Source organism: Dermacentor variabilis, chromosome 5, assembly GCF_050947875.1.
Source record: "Dermacentor variabilis isolate Ectoservices chromosome 5, ASM5094787v1, whole genome shotgun sequence".
NCBI lineage: Eukaryota > Metazoa > Arthropoda > Arachnida > Ixodida > Ixodidae > Dermacentor > Dermacentor variabilis.
In genome coordinates, this window is record NC_134572.1 from 14,782,903 (window position 1) to 14,807,854 (window position 24,952).

The 24,952-nt window shown below is 46.1% G+C and overlaps 1 protein-coding gene and 1 non-coding gene across 2 annotated transcripts in view; one reads left to right on the forward strand and one right to left on the reverse strand.

Annotated features, from left to right (window-relative positions):
* Nucleotides 1-24,952, forward strand: part of LOC142582139 (uncharacterized) — a 74,004-nt gene that overhangs the window by 27,727 nt on the left and 21,325 nt on the right. Inside the window, exon 2 of the mRNA XM_075691534.1 lies at nucleotides 12,452-12,828. Coding sequence (XP_075547649.1) covers nucleotides 12,452-12,828 — 377 coding nt within the window. The remainder of the gene's footprint in view (nucleotides 1-12,451; nucleotides 12,829-24,952) is intronic.
* TRNAP-CGG (transfer RNA proline (anticodon CGG)) lies at nucleotides 107-179 on the reverse strand. Its single transcript has one exon. It is a non-coding gene; the product is annotated as a tRNA-Pro (tRNA).

Consider the following 24,952-nt stretch of genomic DNA (forward strand, 5'->3'; position numbering starts at 1 on the left):
AACAAACACTGATACCAAGGACAACGTAGGGGAAATTACTTGTGCTTAATAAATTAAATAAAGAAACGATAAATTAATGGAAAATGAAGTGGATGAAAAAACAACTTGCCGCAGGTGGGAACCGAACCCACAACCTTCGCCTTCCGCGTGCGATGCTCTACCAATTGAGCTACCGCGGCGCTGTTTCCCCATCCATTTTCTTGGGTATTTATGTGTCCTGTAGTATAACCCTGGGAGTGTTAGCCAGCACCACCACTCGCAGACTTTGGCGCGGACGTGGAACATCCTTTTTGCCGCAGGCGTCACGAGGACGTGATCTTTTTGTGTGAAGGCAACTGGTCAATAAACCCCCATATGCTACCTGAAGGCATCAATGCAGCCGGATTCGAGACCCTCGTATGTAATAAACGAGAAGAAAGGCGGCTAACCGAGGGACCCGATTTTTATTAGTCATATCATAAGAGGCCAACAAACACTAAATTGATGACTTAGATGAAAATTGTTGAGCAACATGAATAGCTCCCGATACAGGTTTCTGTAGCTCGGCACCTACTCCATAGAAGTGTTTTTGCGAAAGTGAAAGAAGCCCTCGAATACACGCAAAGTGTCTCGAGTGGCCAGTCGTGCTGTAGTGACTGCCATATGCGCTCTAACCCCTTTTTATTCTTCTGTAAGTTTCCTTCTCATGATCAGGATCCCCCGTGAGTAAGTCTAGGTAAACGTACTCCTACGGAGACATTACAGTCTTACTGGTGACCTTGAACTCTTGTTCCCTTCCAGGCCATTGATCCTTGTCTTTGTCTACTGCATACTAATCTACAACCCTACTCTTAGACTTTCTCCGTTAAATACCTCAGTCATACGTTGCAATTCATCCCCAGTGTTTCTCAACAGGACAATGTCATCTGCCAACCAAAGGTTGTTTAGACATTCGCCATTGATCCTCACACCAAAACCTTCTCAGCTTGAATACTTCTAAGCATGCAGCGAATAGCAATTGAGATATTGTGTCTCATTGCCTGATCACTTCCTTGATAGGTATCTTCCTACTTTTCTTGTGGAGAATTAAGGTAGCTGTGGAATTTCGGTAGATATTTTCCAAGATATTCAAGATATTTACGTAAGCCTTCTGTACTCCTTTATTACAAAACGGCTCTATGACTGCTGGTGTCTCTACTGAATCAAATGCCTTTTCGTAATCTATGAAAGCCATATACAGAGGCTGATTGTACTCTGCGGATTTCTCGATTACCTGATTGAAGACTATTCCTTCCTTAAGCCATCCTGTACCCTTGGTTGACTAAAGTCCAGCGTTACCCTTACTCTATTGGAAATTATCTTGGCGAAATTTTTATATCATACTGGGAGTACACTAATGGGCCTATAATTTTTCATTTTTTAATGACTCCCTTTTTGTGGATTAGTATAACGTTGGCATTCCTCTAGTTCTCTGGGACTCTTGAAATCGACAGACAGTTCGTATAAAGGGCCGCCAGTTTTTCAAGCATTATGTCTCTTTCATCTTTGATTAAGTCAAATGCGATTCCATCTTCTCTTGGCGCTTTTCCCCGTATCATGTCTTGCAAGTCCTTCTAACTTGATCGCTAGTTACAGAAGGAGCATTTGTGGCCTGTTAATTACTACTTTGAATGTAGGTATCGTGGCCGCTCTGGGTACTGTACAGGTCAGTATAGAATTATTCTGCTGCTTTTATTATATCTTCAAGATTGCTGATGATATTACCCAGCTTATCTTTCAGTGCATACATCTTGGTTAGTCCTATGCCAAATTTCCATCTCACTGATTTCATGCTGCGTCCATTTTCTTACGGCTTCTGCAGTCGTTCTCTAGTTATAATTTCTAATATCAATTATTTTCGCTTTGCTGATCAGTTTTGACAGTTCCGCGAATTCTACCTTATCTCTTGGGTTGGACACTTTCATTCTCTGTCGTTTCTGTATTAGGTCCTTTGTTATTTGGGGAAGCTTGCCTACTGGTTGTCTTGGTGCCTTGGCTCTCACTTCAATTGCTGCCTCTGAAGCCAGCCAAGCTACGGTTTCATTCATTACCTCTATGTCATCTTCATCTCTCTATTCTAAGGCTGCATATTTGTTGGCAAGTACCAGCCCGAATTGGTCTGCTTGTACCCTTACTGCGTCTAGGTTGGTCTGTCTCTTCCTGACCAATTTTACTCTTTCTCTCTTCAAATTGAGGTGAATCCTAGACTTCGCTAACCTATGATCACTGCACTTTACCCTATCTAACACTTCTACATCCGGCACTATGCTGGGATCAGCAGAAACTATGAAATCTATTTAATTTCTTGCTTCACCATTAGGGCTTTTCCGGGTCCACTTTCTGTAGCTACGCTTTCCGAAGAAGCTGCCTTTCCGCGAAATCTACCAGCAGCTCTTCTCTAGTGTTCCTAGAACCGACGCCGTAGTTGCCAATTGATTGTTCACCAGCCTGCTTGTTCCCCACTTTTGCATTGAAGTCGCCCATGACTACAGTATACTGAGGTTGCACATTTCTAATTGAACAGTTTAATAAAACTGATCTATTTCATCATCATCGTGACTGGAGGTTGGAGCGTAGGCTTGTACTACCTTTATTGTATACGTCTTATTAAGTTTTATTTCCCTATACCCGCTCATTTATGCTGTATAATACGTCAGTGTTGCCCGCTATGTCCTTATGGATTAGGAGTCCTACCCCACATTGCTTTTTATCTGGGAACCCTCTATAGTAGAGGATGTAACCATTTGTCAGCACTGTATAAGCCTCACGAGTTCTTCTAACCTCGCTAAGGCCAATGATATCCCAAACAACGCCTCATAGCTCCTAAAAGAGTCCTGCTAACCTAGCCGCACTTGAGAGAGAGAGAGTTCGGGTGTTATATGTTACGAGGGGCCGAAGTACGAAACCTTTTATATAGCGAAGCACTTGGGAAGGCTCGGGTATAACTACGGAATTGCGCCGTGCATAGAGCGTTTGCAAAGTATTGGGTAGGTTTCGGACAATGGAGGCAGACCGGTTGTATACTTCCGAAGGGTGCGAGAAACCCGTGTTGCGCAGCTTCGCTGTCTTTGATGTATGAGTTGCTCGGATTGGCACGAATGCATCTGTGCATATTATTTTGTAGTGGACGGCCTGGCTGGAACGTGAACTAGAATGTGCGCTGGACCGTCATGTTCTCCGAATTATACGCATTACTCCTCTGCACAGTCATATAGACCACAGCATTAAAATCCATCCGACTTTGTCACAAAGAAAGCTTCGCTTTAAAAGCAAGAGTGATCCATGATGGCAAACGCCCGCCGCATTTTCCCCAAAGCCGCTTTTTTCTTTGTCATATAAAAGAAATTACAAAATTTTTGTAAGAAAGCAACACACGTAACCTGTACGTTAAGTATTGTCATTTGTTCCAGCTATTGTGTCGAGACACCAAGTGCAAAATGAACGCCGGTATTAACGGTAGTAAGAACTTACGGCGTTACGCTTTGCTAATTTCTTTTGTGCAGAAAGAAAAGCTGTCGGCGCCACTTAACGTCGCTAACATGTCCATTACACACTAATGAAAAAAAAGGAGCAAGAAAAAGTAGTACGCATGTTGACGTCAACCTCTCCAACTACTCTTTTTAGGCTTCTATTGTACCCAGGGAAAGCGCAGACTAATGTGATAACATCTGCTCAAAGTGGCTTGATCGTGGTTTCAGATGATCGCCAAATTGGGGCAGTGCTCGAACTTTAGTACTCGCAGTACTAGTCATGCAGCAAGCCTCCCCACTCCCCTCCTCTCCCCCTTCCCCCCGCTCTCTCTCTCTTTTTTTTTTTGCTGCATATTTTGACGCGAGAAAGATGGCAAATGATACGTGTAGAATGGGTTCCGAGAACGGCGTCTTATCGGAAAGGCAATGCTCATTAGGTACTGCTGGTTACCGCGGTCAGACCAACCCGATCGTCCAATTAACACTGTGCCGCACGTCTTGGAATGGTGCCGTCGGATAATCGGTGGCCGAACTCACAAACCATTTCGATATACGTTAGGAATAGCTCCTTGACCGGCCTTGGTAAATTAGCCATCAGCGACGACGGGCACCGCCGGCGCCCTGTTTTGAAGGTAAAGTCCGGTGGGCGCAAAGTGTGGGCGAGTCGAGATGGCTGAAAGGTGCATGTGTGCTGTCTTCGCGCGCGCCTGATTTTTGATGTCGCTTAATGTCAAGTTTCGGAGACGCGTGGATGGGAGAGGAAAAAGAAGCGTTCGCCTCTCTTTTCCTGCACTTGTCATCACCCCAGCGTTGTGACAACGTGTGTTCGCAGTCAATGAGTGAGGTTTCTTCGCGTTTGCCAATGCGCGCGTGACACCACGCTTGCAAATTATCAAGCAAATATTTACTGCAATTACACGACAGATTATACGGCCTGTGTCTCCGACCTTGATTATAGCTTCATGTCCCCTATAAATATTAGTGCTGAAGGCATTTCAAAACTAATACGCGATGCAAAGGTGTCTACATCGGAGCATTGACAATATTCATTCTAAAATTTAAAAAAAAGCACGTCAGCTATGTCCAGTCATATTTTATACCGCATTTTCAGCAGTCTTTATCAACTGGTCTTCTTCCGGAAGACCGGAAAATAGCCAAAGTTTTTGCGATATTCAAAGATAGAAACAGACACTCACCTGGTAACTACCATCCCATTTCGCTAACATGCATTTGTTGTAAGCTTTTCGAGCACATCATTGCCTCCCATATATCTAACCAACTTGAATCTAATAACTTTTTCTTTCAAAATCAACACGGCTTCCGTAAAGCGTTGTCTTGTGACACTCAGCTATGAGTAGTAGCAAATTTATTGACTGCTTCTTTCTTTACTATGCAAAAGCTTTTGACAGAGATGCTCACTGTCACCCTAATAGCTAAATTAACTGTTTTTAGGATTGCCTCATTAACATTTTTCTGGCTTTGCGATTTCTTATCTTATCGGCAGCAGTTCGTATCTGTGAGTTTTCATTTTGCCGGAGGGGTGGGGGGGGAGGGGGCGCTGGGGCCCGACCAGCTCTTTCCGAACACCATATATATATATATATATATATATATATATATATATATATATATATATATATATATATATATATATATATATATATATATATACATGGTCATATCATAAGAAGCCAGCAAACACTGACACCAAGGACAACATAGGGGAAATTACTTGTGCTTAATAAATGAAATAAAGAAACGAAAGAAACGATAAATTAATGGAAATTAAATAATAATATTTGGGGTTTTACGTGCCAAAACCACTTTCTGATTATGAGGCACGCCGTAGTGGAGGACTCCGGAAATTTTGACCACCTGGGGTTCTTTAACGTGCACCTAAATCTAAGCACACGGGTGTTTTCGCATTTCGCCCCCATCGAAATGCGGCCGCCGTGGCCGGGATTCGATCCCGCGACCACGTGCTCAGCAGCCCAACACCATAGCCACTGAGCAACCACGGCGGGTTGGAAATTAAAGTGGATGAAAAAACAACTTGCCGCAGGTGGGAGCCGTACCCACAACCTTACGTGAAATGTGCGAAATGCGAAGGTTATGGGTTCGTTCGCCACCTGCGGCAGGTTGTTTCTTCATCCACTTTCATTTCTATTAATTTATCGTTCCCTTCTTTCGTTTGCCGGCGTTATATGAGTATATACAAGACCTCGTATTAGGATACATTTCAATTTCCCAGCATGAGTCCTCTCGTTGGTGTAATCTTCCTTCGTGTAATTGTCGCATACTTGGTTATCACTAATACTGATTCGGCTTTCCGGCGAAACTGCAGCCTCCTCTCTCTTTTTCCAACAGCATAACTGCTATTGATTCTTATTTCGAGTGAATCCGGTTTGGTCTCATTTCGGTTACTGAGTGAACTATACAGTGTTTCCCAACTGTCGTGCGCCGAGAGTTAAAAAGGAGCAGTTGCGTTACTCGAAGAAAACCTAGTGCATATTGTTTCCAATACAGTGGAGTAGTCGCCAGTAATTATTTCGTTAGTGAGATTTAATTCAGTAATTACAATCAATTGTCTAACTCGCGAAGTACTGTCCTAATTTTCAAAGTGTCAATAAAGCATTTGTAGGCGCCCCCAAATCACATCTAACTGCGGTGTTTTCAGCGACGTACTAATTGTGTACAATCTTTTGCGACTGGCAAGGAAACCTCAGGAACTATGAAAAATACCACGCGAGTGCGCTACCTTGATGCTTTGATAATTATGGTAGTAGGTCTCAAGTTAGATAATTAATTACAATTACCAAATTAAATCTCAGTAACGAAAAGATTACTGGCAGCTACTCCACCATACTGGAAACAATATGCACTAGATTTTCTTCGGGTCTTCTTTAAACCTTGGTGCATGATAGTTAACTGGTACACCCTGTATATATTTGTAACCTTTACATGCAAGTGACGATGTTTCCATTTCTAATAAATGTTCAAATTATTAGAAGTGTTTTTTAACGAGTCGTTAGCTTTGCTTACTGGAAAGAGAAGCGATACTGAGACAGATATATCATTCACGTGCATTTCACACGCCACTGATAAAAGACTCTCTCGAAAGGGTCACTGAAGTTTATAGGTTATAAGCGAGGTGAACATACAGCAAGATCATTCTCTAGGCATGGGCTATCCCCACCTTTAGAAGTAACATTTAATCGGGTATCTGTATCTCTTTCAAAAATATCATGAACTTTGTCCAGTGTGTATACTTAAATATACTGTGTATGTGCATGGTGTTTGCAGTGGAAATTTTAAACAATGTTGAAGTTAGAAAATACGGATGAGGCAGCTGTCGCTAGTGCTTCTAATGCGCTTGTCCTCCTATTGTCATAATTTGTAAAAATAAGGCGAAAGTACGAATTAGAAGCCGTGCACGTCCGCGCCAACAATGATGCAGTAAGCTATTAGCCCCAATAAAATTTAAAGTGAAAAGATCGAGGAAAGCCAAAAGAAACCTCAAATGATGTGGGTGACAAAGCTCTGGTAATGGCACTTTAGGTGTGTGTGCGTGTGTGTGTATGGGGGGAGAGGGCTTCGGCATCGCCGGGCGGGGGCTCTGCCCCCCACCCCGCTAAACTTTGGAGGAAGCTCAAGCCCCGTATGGCGAAGTATGGCGAAAGGGTGAGGAGGAAACCGGAGTGCCGTACGAGACGGGCTCCGCGGCGGCGACCAGCTACGAGATGGTGCCATAGTAGCATGCGTGGTACTTGGTCGTTGATAACGTCATTACCAAGGCATGCGGCTACCGCGTCCACTGATACCATATATGGAAACAAAGCGCTACCATGGGCTCCTGATAGACTCACTATGCATACGCTTCTTCGCATGCGCCGCCGCCGCTAGAGAATGCGCGCCGCGTGAGCCACGCGTCCCCGTGATCACGCTTTCTTTCGGAACCATAAGCGACGTAACCGGTGAAAGTGCTTCGTCTGGCGCTGCTGCTAAACTAGCTACCCTAGCAGAGGCTCGCATATTGTGGGAACTGCGCAACCACTCAGTCCACGCCAGCCCACCCCAGTCCTGGCCGGCCGCGCCTAAGAGCGCGCAGCCGAGCCTCGAACCACCGTTCGCGCCCACGAGCGATTTTCCTCCCCTTCTTCGACTACTGGCTCCAATGCCGCAGCACCCATACTGCCGCTACCTCTGCGAAGGCGGTGATGGCACTGGCCCACGGCGGCTTACAGCGACGGAACCGCACCCCAGGCGGCGGGCAAACCTTGCAGACTGCTGCACCGAACGAGGATCGGCGGAGCACACAACGTCTGAGTCACCAAGGTCTTCCAGGAATCCGAAGGCCCTAAACCTGGTTGGCTACCCTGACATAAGCTATACACTTCGCGAAGATGCGGCAGACCAGGTGGTGGAACCTCCGAGTTGTCGAGGTCTTGCAGGAACCAGAAGGCCCTAAACCATTCCCGGAGGCACACCTGCTCCGGTCTTCCTTCGACCTCGTTCTGACGAGTGCACGCAGCAGGTCGCCAGAAGTAGCAGCCGCCGCTCGCTGCCATTCCACCGCACAGAGACGACACCGCATCGCAGCACGCAGTTAACAGGAGGGGAAGATCGCAGATGAGGATGACGATGATAGTCGGTCGAACGGTGCCGCTTCCACTACCGTTGGCAACTGACCTCAAGCGCCCATGAGGTTCTTGTCGTAGCCATCGTAGAACTCCTCCTCTTCGGAATCGTCGTCATCGTCGTCTTCGCTGCCGCTGCCGCCGGCCGACGCCGAAGAACCACCGCCAGAGTCCGAGACTTCGCCCCTCCTCGGTCTCGGATGAGGACGACGCGCCGCTCTTGTTCTCAGCTTCGCTACCCTTCGCTACTTGACGAGCGGTTCTTCCGAGCCATTTTCTTCGACAACTTGTCCTGGCGTGCCTTGGCGGCGCCCTTGCCGTCAACGGTCCAGCCGTCGTCGCCCTGAGACGTCTTCGAATCGCTGGACGCGGCCGAACTGCTGTGTTTGGAACCACAAGTGGTCTCTGAGCTACTACAATTTGTCGCGTTGGTGCAGTACTGGATCGCATTGATGCAATAACCGCGCCGGTAGGTCCCTTCCCCAACGATGACTCTGGGATCGTCAGCAGCACGTAGGAGATTGCTCTACCCCCGTGTCCCATGCCAGACCCGATGGCCGTGACAGAAGAGGAGCCGGCGGAAACGCTCCTCAGCGAACGCCAGAGCTGCAGCTCGCAACGCTGAGATGGTCAGGCGCCAGGCTAGGCACGCGTCGCTACTGGCCGTGGAACGGACGCCACCCGTCTTCCCCACTATCATGGTCCGTACGGGAATGCAGCGGGGCCATACGTTGGGCGCCAATGTGGGAACGGCGCAATCCCTCAGTTCACGCCAGCAGGCCCCAGTCCTGGCCGGCCGCGCCCTAGAGCGCCCAGCCGAGCCTGGAACCACCGCTCGCACCCACGAGTGTTTTGAGTAAGGGAGTGAAGAAACTTTATTGCAGGTCCGGCGTGGACGCGAAGTGTCTTTTCCTCCTCATCTCCGCCGGTGGCTCCAATGCCGCAGTTCCAATTATATATATATATATACTTTTCGCGTTATGGCAATGTGCTCCTTATATCTGTCTCACTTTGGTGAAACTGCGAGGTAAAAACTTCATACAGCGGATCTCCACAGCGCTCATCGCTTAATTGGCTTTTTCTTAGTGGCTGATCAACAACCACAAAGACATTGCCGACCTTACTCTTCATCGCCTTGCTGAGGCCCTCCTTCAGTGTGCAGGAGCTGCTTGTAACAATACAGGCCAAGGATTCTGCGCAGCAGATGTGAACGTTTGATACTGTGCCCACGTCGGAATCTGCCGTTGATGGGCTGCTCGCCTTTATGTGCCATGCGGAGCAAGCTAATCGAAAGTTGCGAGAAATCGAGAAATAGAACAGCCAATTGGGACAGCTCGGATGGGGCGGTTGTTATACACTAGCCGGTAGATAGAAAGAGTGAAAAAGTGGGCTATTTATACCGCTTTCGCTTTACCGAGTCGTCAGTACACATTAGTCCGGTAATTCGAAAGTAGTGCTACTACAGTATACTAACTCTTACGAAGGCTTCCATCGTGTTAATCGAGCGTTAATTGCAAGCTCCACCGTGCTTAGCGCACCCGGTTGTACAAAGGGGTGTGCGAATAATCTATAGGTGTGTGAATATTAGCAGCTTTCGAAACGCGAATCAGATATTGTCTTGCTTGATTCGACCCTCGAATCGAATAGTCTCTGTTCAGAAACTCGAATATTTCCGAACACTTTGTGAATGCTTTAGTAGTCGACTGTACACGATCGAGCATAAAATTGACGAAAAAGTACGATAACTCTCATTCCGTTCACAGTGGACATGACGTCACAGTGGACGGCCCCGCTGTGTCACTGCGGGGCCGCTGCAGCCACAGTTTCCCGGCTAAACACAATTACTCGCCATAAAATATTGTTTGGGCACGCCATTCGGCATTGGGTATTGTCTGGTACTATTTATAGATGCAAGACCTGCGTTCTCTCATCGGATAAACTATATGAATGCGTTTCTTTGTAACATGATGTATGCGATAGCGGCACCATTTGCCGTGACCATGCGGGCTATAGAAAAGTTGGTTTTTCGCTCTGGTACCCCCGCAGACAGCACACATTTATAAACTGGTTGCGAAGGTCCGCTTTCGAAACGTTATATGATAATGCATTACCACGTATATATTATGCTTCGAAGAGCGCCGAGGTTGCCAAAAGACAGCGTTCTTTTTTTGCAGTTTCAGTTTATTATTAATTCAACAAGCAATGATTATGTACAGATAGTATGCAGACGAAGGTCCCAAAGTCAACGACTGCAACGGGACCTTCGGTTCAAAAAAAAAAAAAAAAAATTCGGCTGAGAGACTGCTGAGAAAGCATTATAGTCGCTTTGGTGAAATGTTTTTCTTTTCTGCGCGTTCCTTGAGCGCGCAAGCTCTTGCCTGCGTTTTAACTACGCCTCGGTAACGCCAAATGAAAACGGGCCAAGCGTCTTACTGCATTCGCTTGCCCGCAAGAAGCTTATAACTCGAAGGACCGCTTAGTGGCCTTCAATTGGACATTAATGTTTTTACAGCGAAGGTGTATATGGCTAACCGATTGATCCATCAGTCCGTCGTCTGCACACCGAAAACTCCTCCTGCGCAATCCCACGCGCGTGCGAGAAAAAAGAAAGAAAGCGAGACCTGCGATTGGCAGCGCCAGTAGTGACGTCGTTGTTCTCCGTCGCAGCCGAGCGCGCTAGCTGCAGTTTCTCTCCGGCTCCGAAATGGGTGGACCACGCGTCATACGTGCTCCTGAGGAGCAGGCAGCTTTCGATCAGCAACGCCACGAGCAGAACCCGGAACGACCTCGTACACGCCGTGCCGATGCCGCAGCCCGGGCACAAGAAGAGGCTCGTGCAGCCAAGCGCCAGCAGCAACTGCAGGATCCGGCAGCCTACCAAGCCGTTGTTTAATGAACCGTCAGGATTAAGCCAGTGATAAACACTGGCGCCGCACGATTCAGCTTCGCCGGTTAACCATATATACGGAGCGCTTGGGCGGCGATTTTTTTTTACTTTATACACTCATTCTATACACTCACGACGTGGTGCCACCTCCTATACCCACTGGCTGCGCCATCACGTGCCCAACGACGCACGCTCTAGGCCACAGGTCTGGTCAGCAAGATGGCTGCGACGTGATGTGCGGAATGACGCACGCATTAGGCACACATTTAGTCAACAAGAACCGTGAGCCGCCGTGGTGTCAGCGAAGGTTTGTATGCAATTTGGAGATCACGAACTGACTACGTCCTAGCTCTTGAAAACGCGAAACCTGCGTGGACGCACTTTTGTGATGCTTTTGCGTATACAAGTTCGCTGCTGGGCGGCGAGGATGAGTTTAGCAAGAGATGGCAGGTGTGGCAGAAGCGCCTGCAGCAAGGACGAGTACTTATATAGATGTACGATTCTCTGTGCATGTGTGTGTGTGTTAGAAAAGCAGTAAAATAAGAACGCTTCCGCGCATGGTACCAGCTATGTTTTAAAAAGTAAAGAAGAAAAAGGAAGTCGCAAAAGAAAAGTGTCAGGGAAGCGCGCTAGTCTCGCAACGAGGTGGCACATGTTCGATTCCCACCCAGACCGCAATTTACGTAATATTCTTTTCAACGGGCAATAATTTTTTTAAAGGAACCTCCCTGAGCAATTTGACGACGATTCGAGTATTTTCTGATATGATTTTATTTTTAGCCGTCGGCCACTTTTGGTATTATCAATCGAACACGTCGCCAACTACAACGCCGGATTTTCGCTTAATGGATCATATATTTTATTCGCGTTGAAAATGTACACAAGACGTTGGTTAACGCAGCACAGTTTAAAAAAGTACAGGGAAAACAATTGAACGCGCGATATGCAATATATTGGTAAGTGACAATAAGCAATGTAGTACATATATCGAAAGTCATAGCTACGCAGCATAACATATTATTAGGCATGAAACTATATGCGAAAGATATAATATTTCATGTTTGAATGTATTCAAATATGATGATTGTTTATGTGACTGTGGTAAGTTATTGGATATTTTATTGTTGAAAACGAAGATGTTATCCTTGAACTAAGTGTTCCAACTTCCCTGTGCTCCCTTTGTACTTTAAATAAAGCATGCTTTATATTCTGCAGTGTACACAGCGAAATTTGCTGATGTTGTGAATACTCGGACGTGGAAATTGTTGGATATTAACTGTGTGAGAAAACTACACAGTATTCGCTACTCGATATTCGATTCACTCCTGACACTATTCGATTCCGTTGGCTTCTGTAACTATTCCACCTGTAGTATTCGATTCGGACTCCAAAACTACTATTCGCACCCCCCCTGCAACGGATCTGTGCCTTTCCTGCAGCCGGCTACCCAGACGTGAGCGCCGCGTACCTGTCAGGCGGAGGCGCCTCGTGGCCTTCGTCCGCGTTCCCGCTCAGTCCGGCGGCGCCCTCGCTGGACGCCCTGGCTGGCCCTGCTTTCGCCGCGCAGCAGCACTCGGCGCCCGCCCTGAGCCCCTCGGCGGCCAGCGACGCCCTGCAGGCGGGCCGCGAGCTGCGCAAGGCGCGGCGCAACCGGACCGTGTTCACCGAGGGCCAGCTGATGGGCCTCGAGCGGCGCTTCGACTCGCAGAAGTACCTGTCCACCCCGGACCGCGCCGACTTGGCGCGGGTGCTGGGACTCACGCAGCTGCAGGTCAAGACCTGGTACCAGAACAGGCGCATGAAGTGGAAGAAACAGGTGCGCGCACCGGTCGTTTTTTTCGCTGCGGCCGAAGCGCGACCCCTCACCCTTCGTCGGGTATAACATTTACGCGTGGCGGGTAGGCTGAACCCGTGCTGCGAAACACTCGCATGAGCGCCGCTCTGAAGCAGTGTTGTGCCCTTAAGGAAATCATCGAATAGATGGAAACTGGTGAACCAATACTTCAGGTGTTTCACTTCCATATATTTGCCTCAAAATTATGTGATTAATGGCGGAGAAGATGAAAGTCCACGTCTGCACTTTTAAATTTCGCGTTAAAAACTGCAGCACGGTTACGTCAGAGCACCATCGCAGATTTAGAAGCATTTTGCCATGTTTGCGCCGCTTACAGTGTTGAAAAAGGCTTCTGAACTTGCTAGGTCGAGTCCTCGAATCGTTTACGATGCAATGCAATCCTTCGGCATTGATAAGTAATTGAACAGTCCAGACGCTGTCAAAATTCATGACGTAAACGGTAGCAAGTGTGATAACTTAAAGGTGTCGTCACCGCTCTTCTTTTGTTATGCTGTGTTTCTCGGTTTTAAAGCCTCCTCTCATGCACGGTGAGCTTTCTGTTATCCTCTATGCGTATTTACCCATCATACTTAAAATATTCTTCGCGTGTGCCACTTATTGCTCAGGAAGACAACTTCTGCGTTCCACTTGAATTCGAAAAGCAAAATTGGAATTGGCCGCAAATTCAAACTTGCACTTATGATTAAGTCCAGAATTGCAGGACAAAATTCATGTCCATGGACACGCGTCTATATGGCTGGTTACGCACTAGCAACTCTTGCTTGTGCATGGCGATCGCGGGTGAATGTCGCTCAGCTCAATGAGGCAGTGTGAGAGAACATGGGGCAGGACATACACGAACACGTACCGACAGTGCGTGCTTGTGCGTGCGTGCACTCGTGGAAGTTGCTCGTGGAAGCGTACACCCTGTATTAACGCGATAGCGTTGAGGGTCCTGTGTCGCCATGTCGGCGTCGGCATCCGGAGCCGGCGTCCCTCTGAGCGAAATTTCCCGTATATATTTAGGTATCTGTATATGACCTTGCTATATGACATGCAGTATACGCGGGCTATACTTCCACACCATTCTATCACTGAAGTCGCTCATACCTTGTCTTACATCCTTGACAAAGTTATCTCTCGGAATTATGAGAATGACAGCCCACAAACAAATGTCATGAAAGAAGTGCGAAACAATAGCAGAAACCAGAAAATTACATCATTTTTTTGGCGCGGCTATGCACTAACCTACGGAATCAGAGCACACGAAAGGGCGCGTTTTTACCAGAAAGCTCGCTTTCGTGCACAGCGTTCGCCGCCAGCGTTTCCCGGCAAAGATTAAGGTTACATAAGCTGCAGCTGCCGGCAAGCGTGATAAGCGGTAATGGATCTCGGAATGCTAACGCGTTAAAGGCGAAGCTTATATAAGCATCCTCCAATTTATTCAGCATAACATTGGAGCACTCTTAGAGGTCTATTTTTTTTTATTGTCATCACTAAACAAGGTGCTGACACTTAAGAGACGGGGCAGGGTTATTCCTTGGCTCACGAGAAAAACTGAAACTAGAAGCCACTGTGGTGAAGGGAACGTTTAGGTTGTTGTCATGAGATCTAGAAAATACAGTGTTCCGAAAAGAAAGGTAAAAGACAAAACACAACGCTTATTCTGTCTCTGCGCTGCGATAAGATGGGCAAAAGTATTGCGACCATGCATAAACGTTAACCCACAAACAGTGCTACCTTGCTGGCGCGCTAGATTAATGCCGAGCGTTCATTTTCAAGCGTCACTATTTACGATGGCCAATAGTTATCAAACATGGAATGCCACTGGAGATAAAGTTTTGACATCCCTTGTACAACCACACAGGTTACCACTTCAAACATTCAGGTTCCCGCCAAACTGACACAGAAAACTCTGGCACTTCGTTCAGCTGCCATGGGAATGATAGTCAGTACATGGATTTGTCTGATCTTCGTGCTTGCGGCTTCAGACGTTCCTGTAGCTTTATTTATCCAGCTTCATCTGTCTTTACTGGCCCAAATTTCAAAGTACTCTCATTTTTGTAAATACAAAAGGCAGTCAGACTCTGCGCACATGTGTAATCAACGCAAATTGTTGCATTTATAACAAAACATTTCGTTGAAGATGGCCAGTTCACGAAGTCTCACAGCCGCTTGAAGCCAGAAGGAAGAAATTTAGGCAAAGTCATGTACTAACCAGGGGCACTATTTTGGACATAGTCGAAACCCGTCACGTTGTCCAATTATGCAATGGCACCAGTTCAAGCCAGTCACAGAGGCCGTAGCAGCCCTCTGGACCAATCAGAGCTGACATGCATGTCGAGTTCAACAGTATGGCGCAATTCGACAATGCCCAGAATGGCACCCCACCCATCATTCCCGCGCTGGCGCAACCGCCATGCTTGCAACTCTCGTATGCCCTAGCGCCAGAGTGCCAGTCCTCTGGTGAGTTTTCTATGGGAAACTGAATGACTTCAATATTCTATCTTTATGTGATTCTCGGTCTTGATCGGCTCTTTACTGATGTGTACTTTTAACGCCACTTCTCCAGTGAATTCTTTTGGTGCATTTTGATGGGCGGATTATCGAAGAGCACGACACGGAGGATGAGCCCTCTCCATTTTGCTGCCGTCTCGTCGTGTTTTATTGCAAAAAAATCATCAACCAAAAATATCTGCAATTTTCTTTTCTTCGCTTTGATCGGATCGCTGGCATCGTAGAACGTGCGGACGCGACGGATACTACATTTGAGAGCATGGCGATGATCAAGGCTGCTGCGCGCCTCACGTGCATGCTCGACGAGGAGTGGCTGGGTTTTCCCCAAAGCCTGCGATACGGCGGCCCGACGGAAGCCGGACGCATTTCCAGGGATGTCGATTGGAATGCCTAGAGGAAGTGACCTGAAAGGCAGCAACAGGGCATATCTTTGGATGCGAATCCATGCCAGCAAGGCTCAGTAAATCTAAGCCAGTGAAAACAGAGTTACTGTTTTATTGTCATTCAATTTCTGAATTGCAATGGGCAGAGCTGGTCCTGTGCTCTTCCTTGTCCGTGTGTTTTTTGGCCCGTTTAAAATGAATGACCCGTACCAATGGCTCGCACCCAGACCCTTCAAATGTATGAACAGGGCTAGCTCGATGCCAACCGGCGATTTTTCACGAACGTAGACGAGCGTCCTTATTTCGCTGCACAAATGCTTGCTTCAGCTAAGCAGGCACATTTAGTCAAAAATGAGATCGAGTCACTGCGGCGTGTTGGCGGCTCGCACAGTATGCGCTGCCATGTGTCCACGCGATTATGGTGTCAACGTGTAAACACGTAAGGTCGAATTTACAAAAAATTTCGCTCGTAACAGCTGTTTCTTATCGACCAGCTGCATATGCTAATAACATGAATTACGATTGGCTCGCAGCCACTCTTAGGAACAGTTTCAGCGCAATAAATTTTTCTATGTGTGAATACGAGCCCTGAGCCTCCTGCTGTGCTTTATACGGGGTGACCCCTGTGATGTAAATTTTATTTCATACCCTGGCGTAGTTTCTATGTTACTAAATTTAAAAACTACATCATCATGTGGTCCCGGCAACCTTCCTAACGTGTTTCTGAAGAGATATGCTGAATCTGTTGCAAAGTTTATAGTTATTCTATTTCGTATTTCATTACTTCATGGACAATTACCGAGCGACTGGAAGATAGCCAGGGTTGTGCCAATACACAAGGTAGGTGGCTGCACATTATTACAAAATTACCGTCCAATATCACTTACATCGTCATGTTGTAAACTAATCGAACATATTATTGCCAACCAGATTAATTGATCTTTAGATTCGCACGCAGTCCTCTCCAATTGCCAGCACGGGTTTAGAAAAGGATACTCAACAATTACACAACTAGTGACAGTAACACATTCACTCGCTTCATGTCTTGATAAGAACGGTCAAATCGATGCAATATTTCTTGACTTCAATAAAGCTTCGATAGAGTTCCCCATGACAAACTAATATTAAAATTCAGGCGCATTGGCCTCCCGGAAATTTTAATCATATGGATATCAAACTATTTAACCAATCGCTACCAATTTGTAGCAGTTAATGAGCAACAATCAGGTTGCCTCTTGGTCGGCTCTGGCGTGCCCCAAGGAAGTGTGCTGGGGCTATTATTGTTCTTATTACATATTAATGACATTACTACTGAACCTGATCCGAATGTCCAAATCAGGTTGTTTGCGGATGATTGTGTGCTTTTTCAAGAAATAACTTCAATTAACGACCAAATCCATCATAACTCCTCTCTTGCTAAGATTTTTTAATGGTGTGAAACGTGGGACATGAAACTTAACACTGATAAGACTGTCTTTCTTCGCTTCTCTCGCAAAAAAAGCTCCACTTTCTTTTAATTACATGCTAGGTTCGTCACCGTTGCTGGAAGACTAAATATAAGTATTTGGGTGTCACACTTACTAATACTTTATCATGGAATTTATATATAGGTAACATGCTCTTCCGCATTCCGTAAACTGTACTTTTTAAGACATAAGCTTAGAAACTCTCCCCCCAGCGTAAAATTACTTGCTTACAATTCACTAGTTAGACCGAAACTTGAATATGCATGCGGTGTCTGGGACCCGTTTAATAGACACAATATCACCAACCTAGAAAAGGTACAGAAAAGAGCTGTAAGGTTTATTTACTCTAAATTTTCCCCGTATGACTCCCCCTCTGAATTAATGCAGATTAACGGCATCCAATGTCTTGAGTGTAACGGTATCCAATGTCAAAATTTACGTTTGCAATTTCTTTTCTTCCTTTGGAATCAAGATCTAGCTATCAACCCTTCTCCATATCTGTCGCTTTCAACTTCGAGTCATACCCGCCACCATCATCCTAATTCCTTGACGCCGTATTTTGCGCGAACAGATTTATTCAAGTTTTCATTTTTTCTTCGCACTGTAACCGACTGTAATGATTCTTTATTGCCTTTCGCCACACTTTGATGTTTTTAATTTTCTTATTATTGTTTTGTTGCCATTTAGCCAACCCTGCTTGAACATGTACAAGGTTTGCAGTGTTGAATAACAAACAACAAGTTTACGGAAGTTTTAGAAATCACCTGTAGCAGATAGCATAATTATTGTTCTTAAGTTGGATTATCCGAAAAAGTGGACATTACTAGCACGAGAAATCGAAACACATATTCAACTAATTAACAAAAACACTTATTTCTTCATGATTAATTACATTGCGGCACATATTGCAATTCAGAAATTGTAGCCGGTGAGTTTGCAAGAAGTACCCACTCGAATTTCCAGGATAACGCCAGTTTCTAGATGTTCTTTCCTAAGATGTGGGACGAAATACATGGGCGTTCCAGTTACTTTCGTGCTTCAGTGCATAAAATAGCGGTTTGTTTAAAAATCTAAATGGAACAACAGTGCATATTTACGACGAGTTTGATGGTGCATATCTCGCAGCTGGTGTCATCCTTAGAATTAATTCAAAGTGGATACGCTTTGTAAACACACCGCCTACAATTCGTAAATTGCAATATGTGCCGTAAGGAATTAATTAAGTTCATTGATGACTTTTTGTTAATTCGTTTAATACGTTCTTTTTATATTTCTCATGCAAGTAATGTCACCTCCCTCAATTTATCCAGCTCAAGTATTAGAACTATATTATCTTCAACGGCCGATTTTTAAAAATTCCATAAAACGTAAACGCAATGGACCCGCAGAATCATGAACAAAACCACATCGACGGTCCAAAAGCAGCGCATGCCATCCTTCTGGTCGCCCGCTGCTTGATCGTACTTAATTTTCAGTCAACTTACATAAGCACGAAATTATATTGTTTTTCTTCCCTACCGCTGTCGGATATGTGCTTATTTTTGTATGCTACAACCTTACCATAATAAATAAAACTTTGAAGGAGGTATCAATATAACCGTTATACAACGGAATGTGCAACGGAAAATGCTCATTCAAAGTAAAGTATTTTCTTATGCATGTAGAGACATACGAAGGTAAAAGAACGAAACACAAATACGGTGCTTAGTTAAAGCTAAGCAGCGTCCCGCTAGGAACATATATGACAAACAAAACAAACAAAAAACAAAAAACTCAACAACAGCAAGAACTGTCACTAAGCTGACTCGAATGGTAATTAATTTGGCTGCCATCACACGTGCACGTCCTTGCTCAGCAAGAAATAAAAATGTCAAAACAAAGCATAGTGTTCAATACTACGGTATGATAATATCTTCGAGCGCACTGCATTTGAATTACATGGGTATTGTAATTGCAATATTGATTAAACTAAATGGATTCTTCTTATCGGGAGAATACTCTAGGAGCGCGTGTTCATTACTTTTATGACATAAAATGTGTATGTGGGTATGCTATTCTATCCGATTACATACGCTATAAATGCATTACCACTAACGTAATGCGATTTTAACAATACAAATTTTGCAGTACCAAGCATAAAAATTAATATTTTAAGCACGCAGGACACACAGAAACACTTGACCCCACAGAAACGCTTGAACAACTTCTCGGCAGTTGGCGAAAGCGTCGAAGCAATGTTCAATGCCTGGAGAAGTGTGCGAATTCCATTTCAAGTATTATCTTAAAAATTACCTTTTTTATGGTAATCCAAAGATTTCAAATTTTCCCTCTAAATACCTAACAAAAATTAATGTTGCAGCTCACAAAAAATAAACATACGGACAGGCGGATAAGAAAAGTCACGTTGGTGTATGCACCGTGTACGAGAGTGGCACTTGAAGAGTACTAATTCACTGCGAAAAAATACTTGTTACGCGCCGGAGGCGCCTACACATTAAAGTGGAGCAGAAACAAGTAGTTATAACGAAGCAAATACTAGCATTTGCTGTATATACGGAGAGGGCCTTAATGCGAAAGTCTACTTCCCAATTGCAGACAGCACCCTTCGCGAATCTGCTATACCTACGCCTGCAAGGTCAATAAAGTCCGCTTCACATGTTGCCTTCCGTTCCAAAGTGCGCACCGGATGACCAAATCTAGCAAGAAGCGTAAAGACGAAGAAGAAAAGGGGGAAAAAGAAGGACAATACCTGTTGTACAGGACCAAAACAGGAAAACATGTTTGGAGCTCACGTCACAACTATGACGGAAAAAATCACACTGCACGGAATGGAGTGGACAAAAAGGCATACCACTTTTATGCTTCTACGAACAGCTTCGCTTGGATTTAACTTGTTTTGATTTTGGGGCCTATAATGAGAACCCTCAAATATGCAAACGTTTAGATCATGTCCCTGAGACAACGTGGTAGATTGCGTTGCAAACACAAAGGTGTGAGAGAGTATTCGAAGCTTTTTCTCGCAAAACCATGAGCTCTGTGTTTAGTTCGTCATATTGGCAGGACGCGTACTAATATAATCTTTTTAATTATAGAATAAATGCGCCTGACTCGGTGCTCGGGACATGCCTTCAGTATTGGGGACACGTTACTAACCCCAATCAACACCATCGTTTGGCGACTGGGCTAGTTACATCATAAATATCACAAAAACGAGAAGAAAGTTGATCTGGTGAGAGACAGAGATAGACTTGAAAAGGAAAATGCAGGGACTAGAAATACCTCAGTCCTACGTTACACAAAATTTGAAGGAAGAGGACGTAGAAGGATAAACACACTATGCACGTGCAGAGACGTCAACACAAGTCTATCGATACTAGCTTGATGTTAAAGCCGGTTGACCTTCAGAAGTGCATAAGCGCCTTCCTCTCCCTCTGCTGTGATGCTTATAGCGGAATACGCATTCAAAACCGAGGAACGACGACGAAGTGTATTCTTGGTAGAACGCTTCTTTCTGTGTTCTCTGGTTTCTGGCAAAATCTTCGGAATTTCCTGGTGCCTCGGCTCCCGGTCTTTTGGCCATGGACGCGGAGCCATCCAGAGGCCCTCCTACCCAAAGGTCATCAAGGCCGTCCTTCACGAGGAAGAGAGGAAGCGTGCTCAGTGACACCAAGGACACTGAGCTGTACTCCGTGTCGGATGATAGCTTCATCACTGTCCGCAGAAAGAGGGCCACAAGGAGGTCTATCAACGCGAATACGCCAACTCAAGCGAGCAAGGCAACTCTGAAGTCAAGGCCTGAATGCTGGCTTCACACCTTCGTGTTCGTACCCGAGGAGCCCTCAAGCAACGTCCGACTGCTGAACAGGCAAGAACTATCTGTTTTCTTGGAAGGGGTCGTGCCAAGTGAAATTAAGGACATTCCGATAAATACGCGAGAAAATGTCCTCGCAATCAACGTTTCCAACGGGAGTGCGCCCGAAAAACTGAAGCAAATCTCGGAGCTAGGGCGCATCAGAGTGCGTTCCTATATCCCGATGGATGATGCATCCACAGCAGGTGTAATTTATGATATTGATGTCGCCATTCCCAACGCGGACTTGCCTATCCTCGTCAAACCAGCAAGTGAGGTTGTCATCACGCGTGTGAGCCGCCTTGGAACTTCGAGTTGCGTCAAACTGATTTTCAAGGGAGAATGCCTACCATCTCACGTCAAAGTCGGTCACTTCCGACACCCTGTTCGGCCCTTCGTACAAAAGCCTCTTCAATGTCATCAGTGATTTAGGCTTGGACATGTCGTGGAGGTCTGTCCAAACTCGTTACTGTGTCCACAGTGTGCTGAACCTCTCGCGGAGGACACGTGCCTGGCTACTGTCCTAAAGTGCGGCAACTGTAATGGTTGCCATGCTGCCTCGTCTAGGGACTGCCCTCCCATCTAGAAAGAGGTCGCTGTTCTCAAGCAAATGGTTCGGGACAATTAGACACACAGGAAGGCAGGTGAAACGATCCGGCATCGGCATCGGCGTCACCGAACCTCCTCAAAAAAGGCAGAGACACGAAAGGAGAGGGGCCCTTCCATTGTAGCACCCACATTCTCCAATCAGGCCAAAAAGGGGCTGAACAGCACAAGAAAGTCAGCTGAAAGGAATCTTTCTCAGGAAGAATGGTTTGCGCTTCCGAGCCAGCAACTTCCCACAGAACCAAAGATCGTCAAGCCCGCTCGGGAGCCTACCTGGTCTACTCCTGCCGCTGATGACACGCCCAAAGCAGATCGTCAAGTCATTTCAATGCTGCTTCCCCTCATAGATGCCATTCGACTGACTCTGTCGAACCTTGTAAGCACGTCTGCTCGAAGTGCACTGAAAGTACTGGACGCCTTAAGCCCAGTGCTTGAGTCTCTCGAATAGAGACATGGCCAACCATCGCCCATACTTTCGAGAAGTCAAGGCAGCGTCAATCATCCAATGGAACGCAAGAGGACTAAAGGCACGCCTTTCAGACTTTCGTCAGTATACATATAATAATTTTTTCCCAATCATTGTCATATGTGAGCCTGATGTGTCAAACCCAGTCAGATTATCGGGATACTAAGCTGTTATAGCCGCAACAACTGAGGCATGCAGCAAAGTCGTCGTTTTTATTCGTCGAGGACTGACCTATGTTCGCCAGCCGATTCCGCCTCATGATAACAATCAATATGTTTGCCTAACAATTAAAAAGGGCAAACTCAGGTTTGCACTTGTAGGCGTTTATATATCGCCTTCAAGTAATTTTGATCTCAAGAGATTAACGAACATTTGTCGGTGTGCCCTGCCCCATATGTCATCATTGGAGATTTTAATGCGCACCATATGGCATGGGGAAGCACAAGGACAAATACAAAAGGGCAAAGACTTTCAAACTTCGCCTGCAACCACGGCCTTTCACTCCTGAATGATGGTAGCCCAACGCTTATACGGGGCGTGAATTGTGGCAGCTGTCTTGACCTAGCTTTCGTCTCCAGCTATTTCACAAGATGCGTTAAATGGTTTTCGGATATTGAGACACGCGGGATTGAGTGATCATATTCCCAGGTACCTAGTCATCAAAGGGATGTCCAGGTCCTTTCCATGGAGCACCATTCGATTAACTGGACTAATTTTAGTTCCACCATGAAAGATGCTTGTCAAGAGGGCTTGTCCTCTGGATTAGAGGAAACAAGTCTGCAATGCGAGACGCCGCGCGCACGGTTACGGTTTCGCCGAAGCACACGGAATTGGATATAGAGTTGGAGCGACTTCGTGCACTCCGTCGTCGTGCGGAGCGGCGTTACCGGTGTACAAAATCCATCGAAGACCTTAGGACAATCAGACGACTACAAAAGAAAATTCAACGTTGCATGGATAGATTGGCATCTCGACGTTGGACAACGTTTTACCAGTCACTACACCCTCGAAAGCCACTTTCCCACATCTGGAGAACCATACGTGGTCTACGTTCCCTCCCTAAACAACGCTTCCCTTTCAAAGCGCTGGCGCTCTTCCAGGGGCGACCAGAGGCTTATGTTGCAGAAGACGTTTGTGCAAGGATCGCTGGCCAAGCAACCGCTCCAGGCTTTCCAGCCCCCACTCTCATCCCTGTTCCACGTGACTTCCGCATGGATCTTCCTTGCATAATGGAGGAACTAGAAGCGGCTCTTGCTCTATGCAGGCGCTCTTCATCCCCGGGACCAGATGGAATATCCTACCCCGCCTTGAACAACCAGAGTGATGGTGCACGGAGAGAACTGTTACATCTATACAACGTATCTTGGAAAGATGGCATGGTACCCGAAGAATGGAAGACAAGCCGCTTGGTCCCTCTCCTGAAGCAAGGCAAGTCCCCACTTGAACTCACCTAATACCGCCCAATAGCGCTGGCCAGCTGTGTGGGAAAGATAATGGAAAAGATGATCCTCGCCGGCTTGGAGGTGGTACCTGGAAGACTACAACATGTTACCAAATTGCATGGCTGGTTTTCGTCGATATCGCTCATAAGTAGACAGTGTTGATGTCGCTACGTATGTCCAGCACCAGAAGTCACGCAAAAGGTTATCTGCAGCTTTGTTCTTGGATGTCAAGGGGGCATACGATAACGTATCTCACGAGGCTATTCTCGATACTCTTGAGATGGTTGGCCTAGGTGGTCGAGTTTTCCAATGGATTTCTTATTACTTTTTTATGAGATTTTTCTTCGTGTGTACCGGCGATGGTAAAACCGCACGACACTACACCTCCCGAGGTGTTCCTCAAGGCGGTGTACTAAACCCTACCTTATTTAACCTAGCACTCATTGGTCTCTTTGATCATCTGCCAGCAGCGATAAAGATATCAGTGTACGCAGATGACATATGTATATAGACTTCAGGTGTGACACGTCCTCAGATACGTGCAAGACTTCAAAAAGCTGCTACTCTGACAGCTATACACCTCCGCAACCAAGGACTTGAAATCTCGTCAGACAAATGTGCACTGATGGCACTCGCAAACCAATGACATCCTACGCCATCTCAATAAATGGCCAGATAATTTTTTATGAGAAGACGCACAGATTTCTCGGCATAATCAATGATAGAGATCTGTCATGGAGCCCACACGTGACCTACTTGAAACAACGTCTGACAGCAATCTCCAAGCTCTTCAAGTTTCTTGGCGGAAAGACTTGGGGAATGTCAGTGCATGCAATGCTGGAATTGTACAGGGCTTTTTTCTGGGCTTCTTGAGATACAGTTTGGCCGCACTGACCGACACTTGCCAGACAAATCTTCGTGCTCTACAGGCTATTCAAGCTCGGGCTCCCAGGGTTTGTCCTGGTTTGCCAAAATGCACATCTACAGTAGCGACTATTGCGATCGCCCGGGACCAACCCATACAAACACACATTTCGGTGGAAGTGTTGAGCGTGCACATTAGGCACGTTGCCCATGCCCGTTCCCATCATCTGGCAACACTACCGTCAGAAAGGCCACAGGCATCGTTTTGTGCTACGATTTCGAATTATTACACCTGCCTTTCATCAGGCTTCACCCCCGCAACTAAGCCATCAATTCCTCCATGGTGTCTGGCTCGACCGGCAGTGCACCTCACCGTACCAGGAATCAGGAAAAAATCAGAGCTGTCATCACCTGCTCTTAATAATAATAATAATAATATTTGGGGTTTTACGTGTCAAAACCACTTTCTGATTATGAGGCACGCCGTAGTGGAGGACTCCGGAAATTTCGAC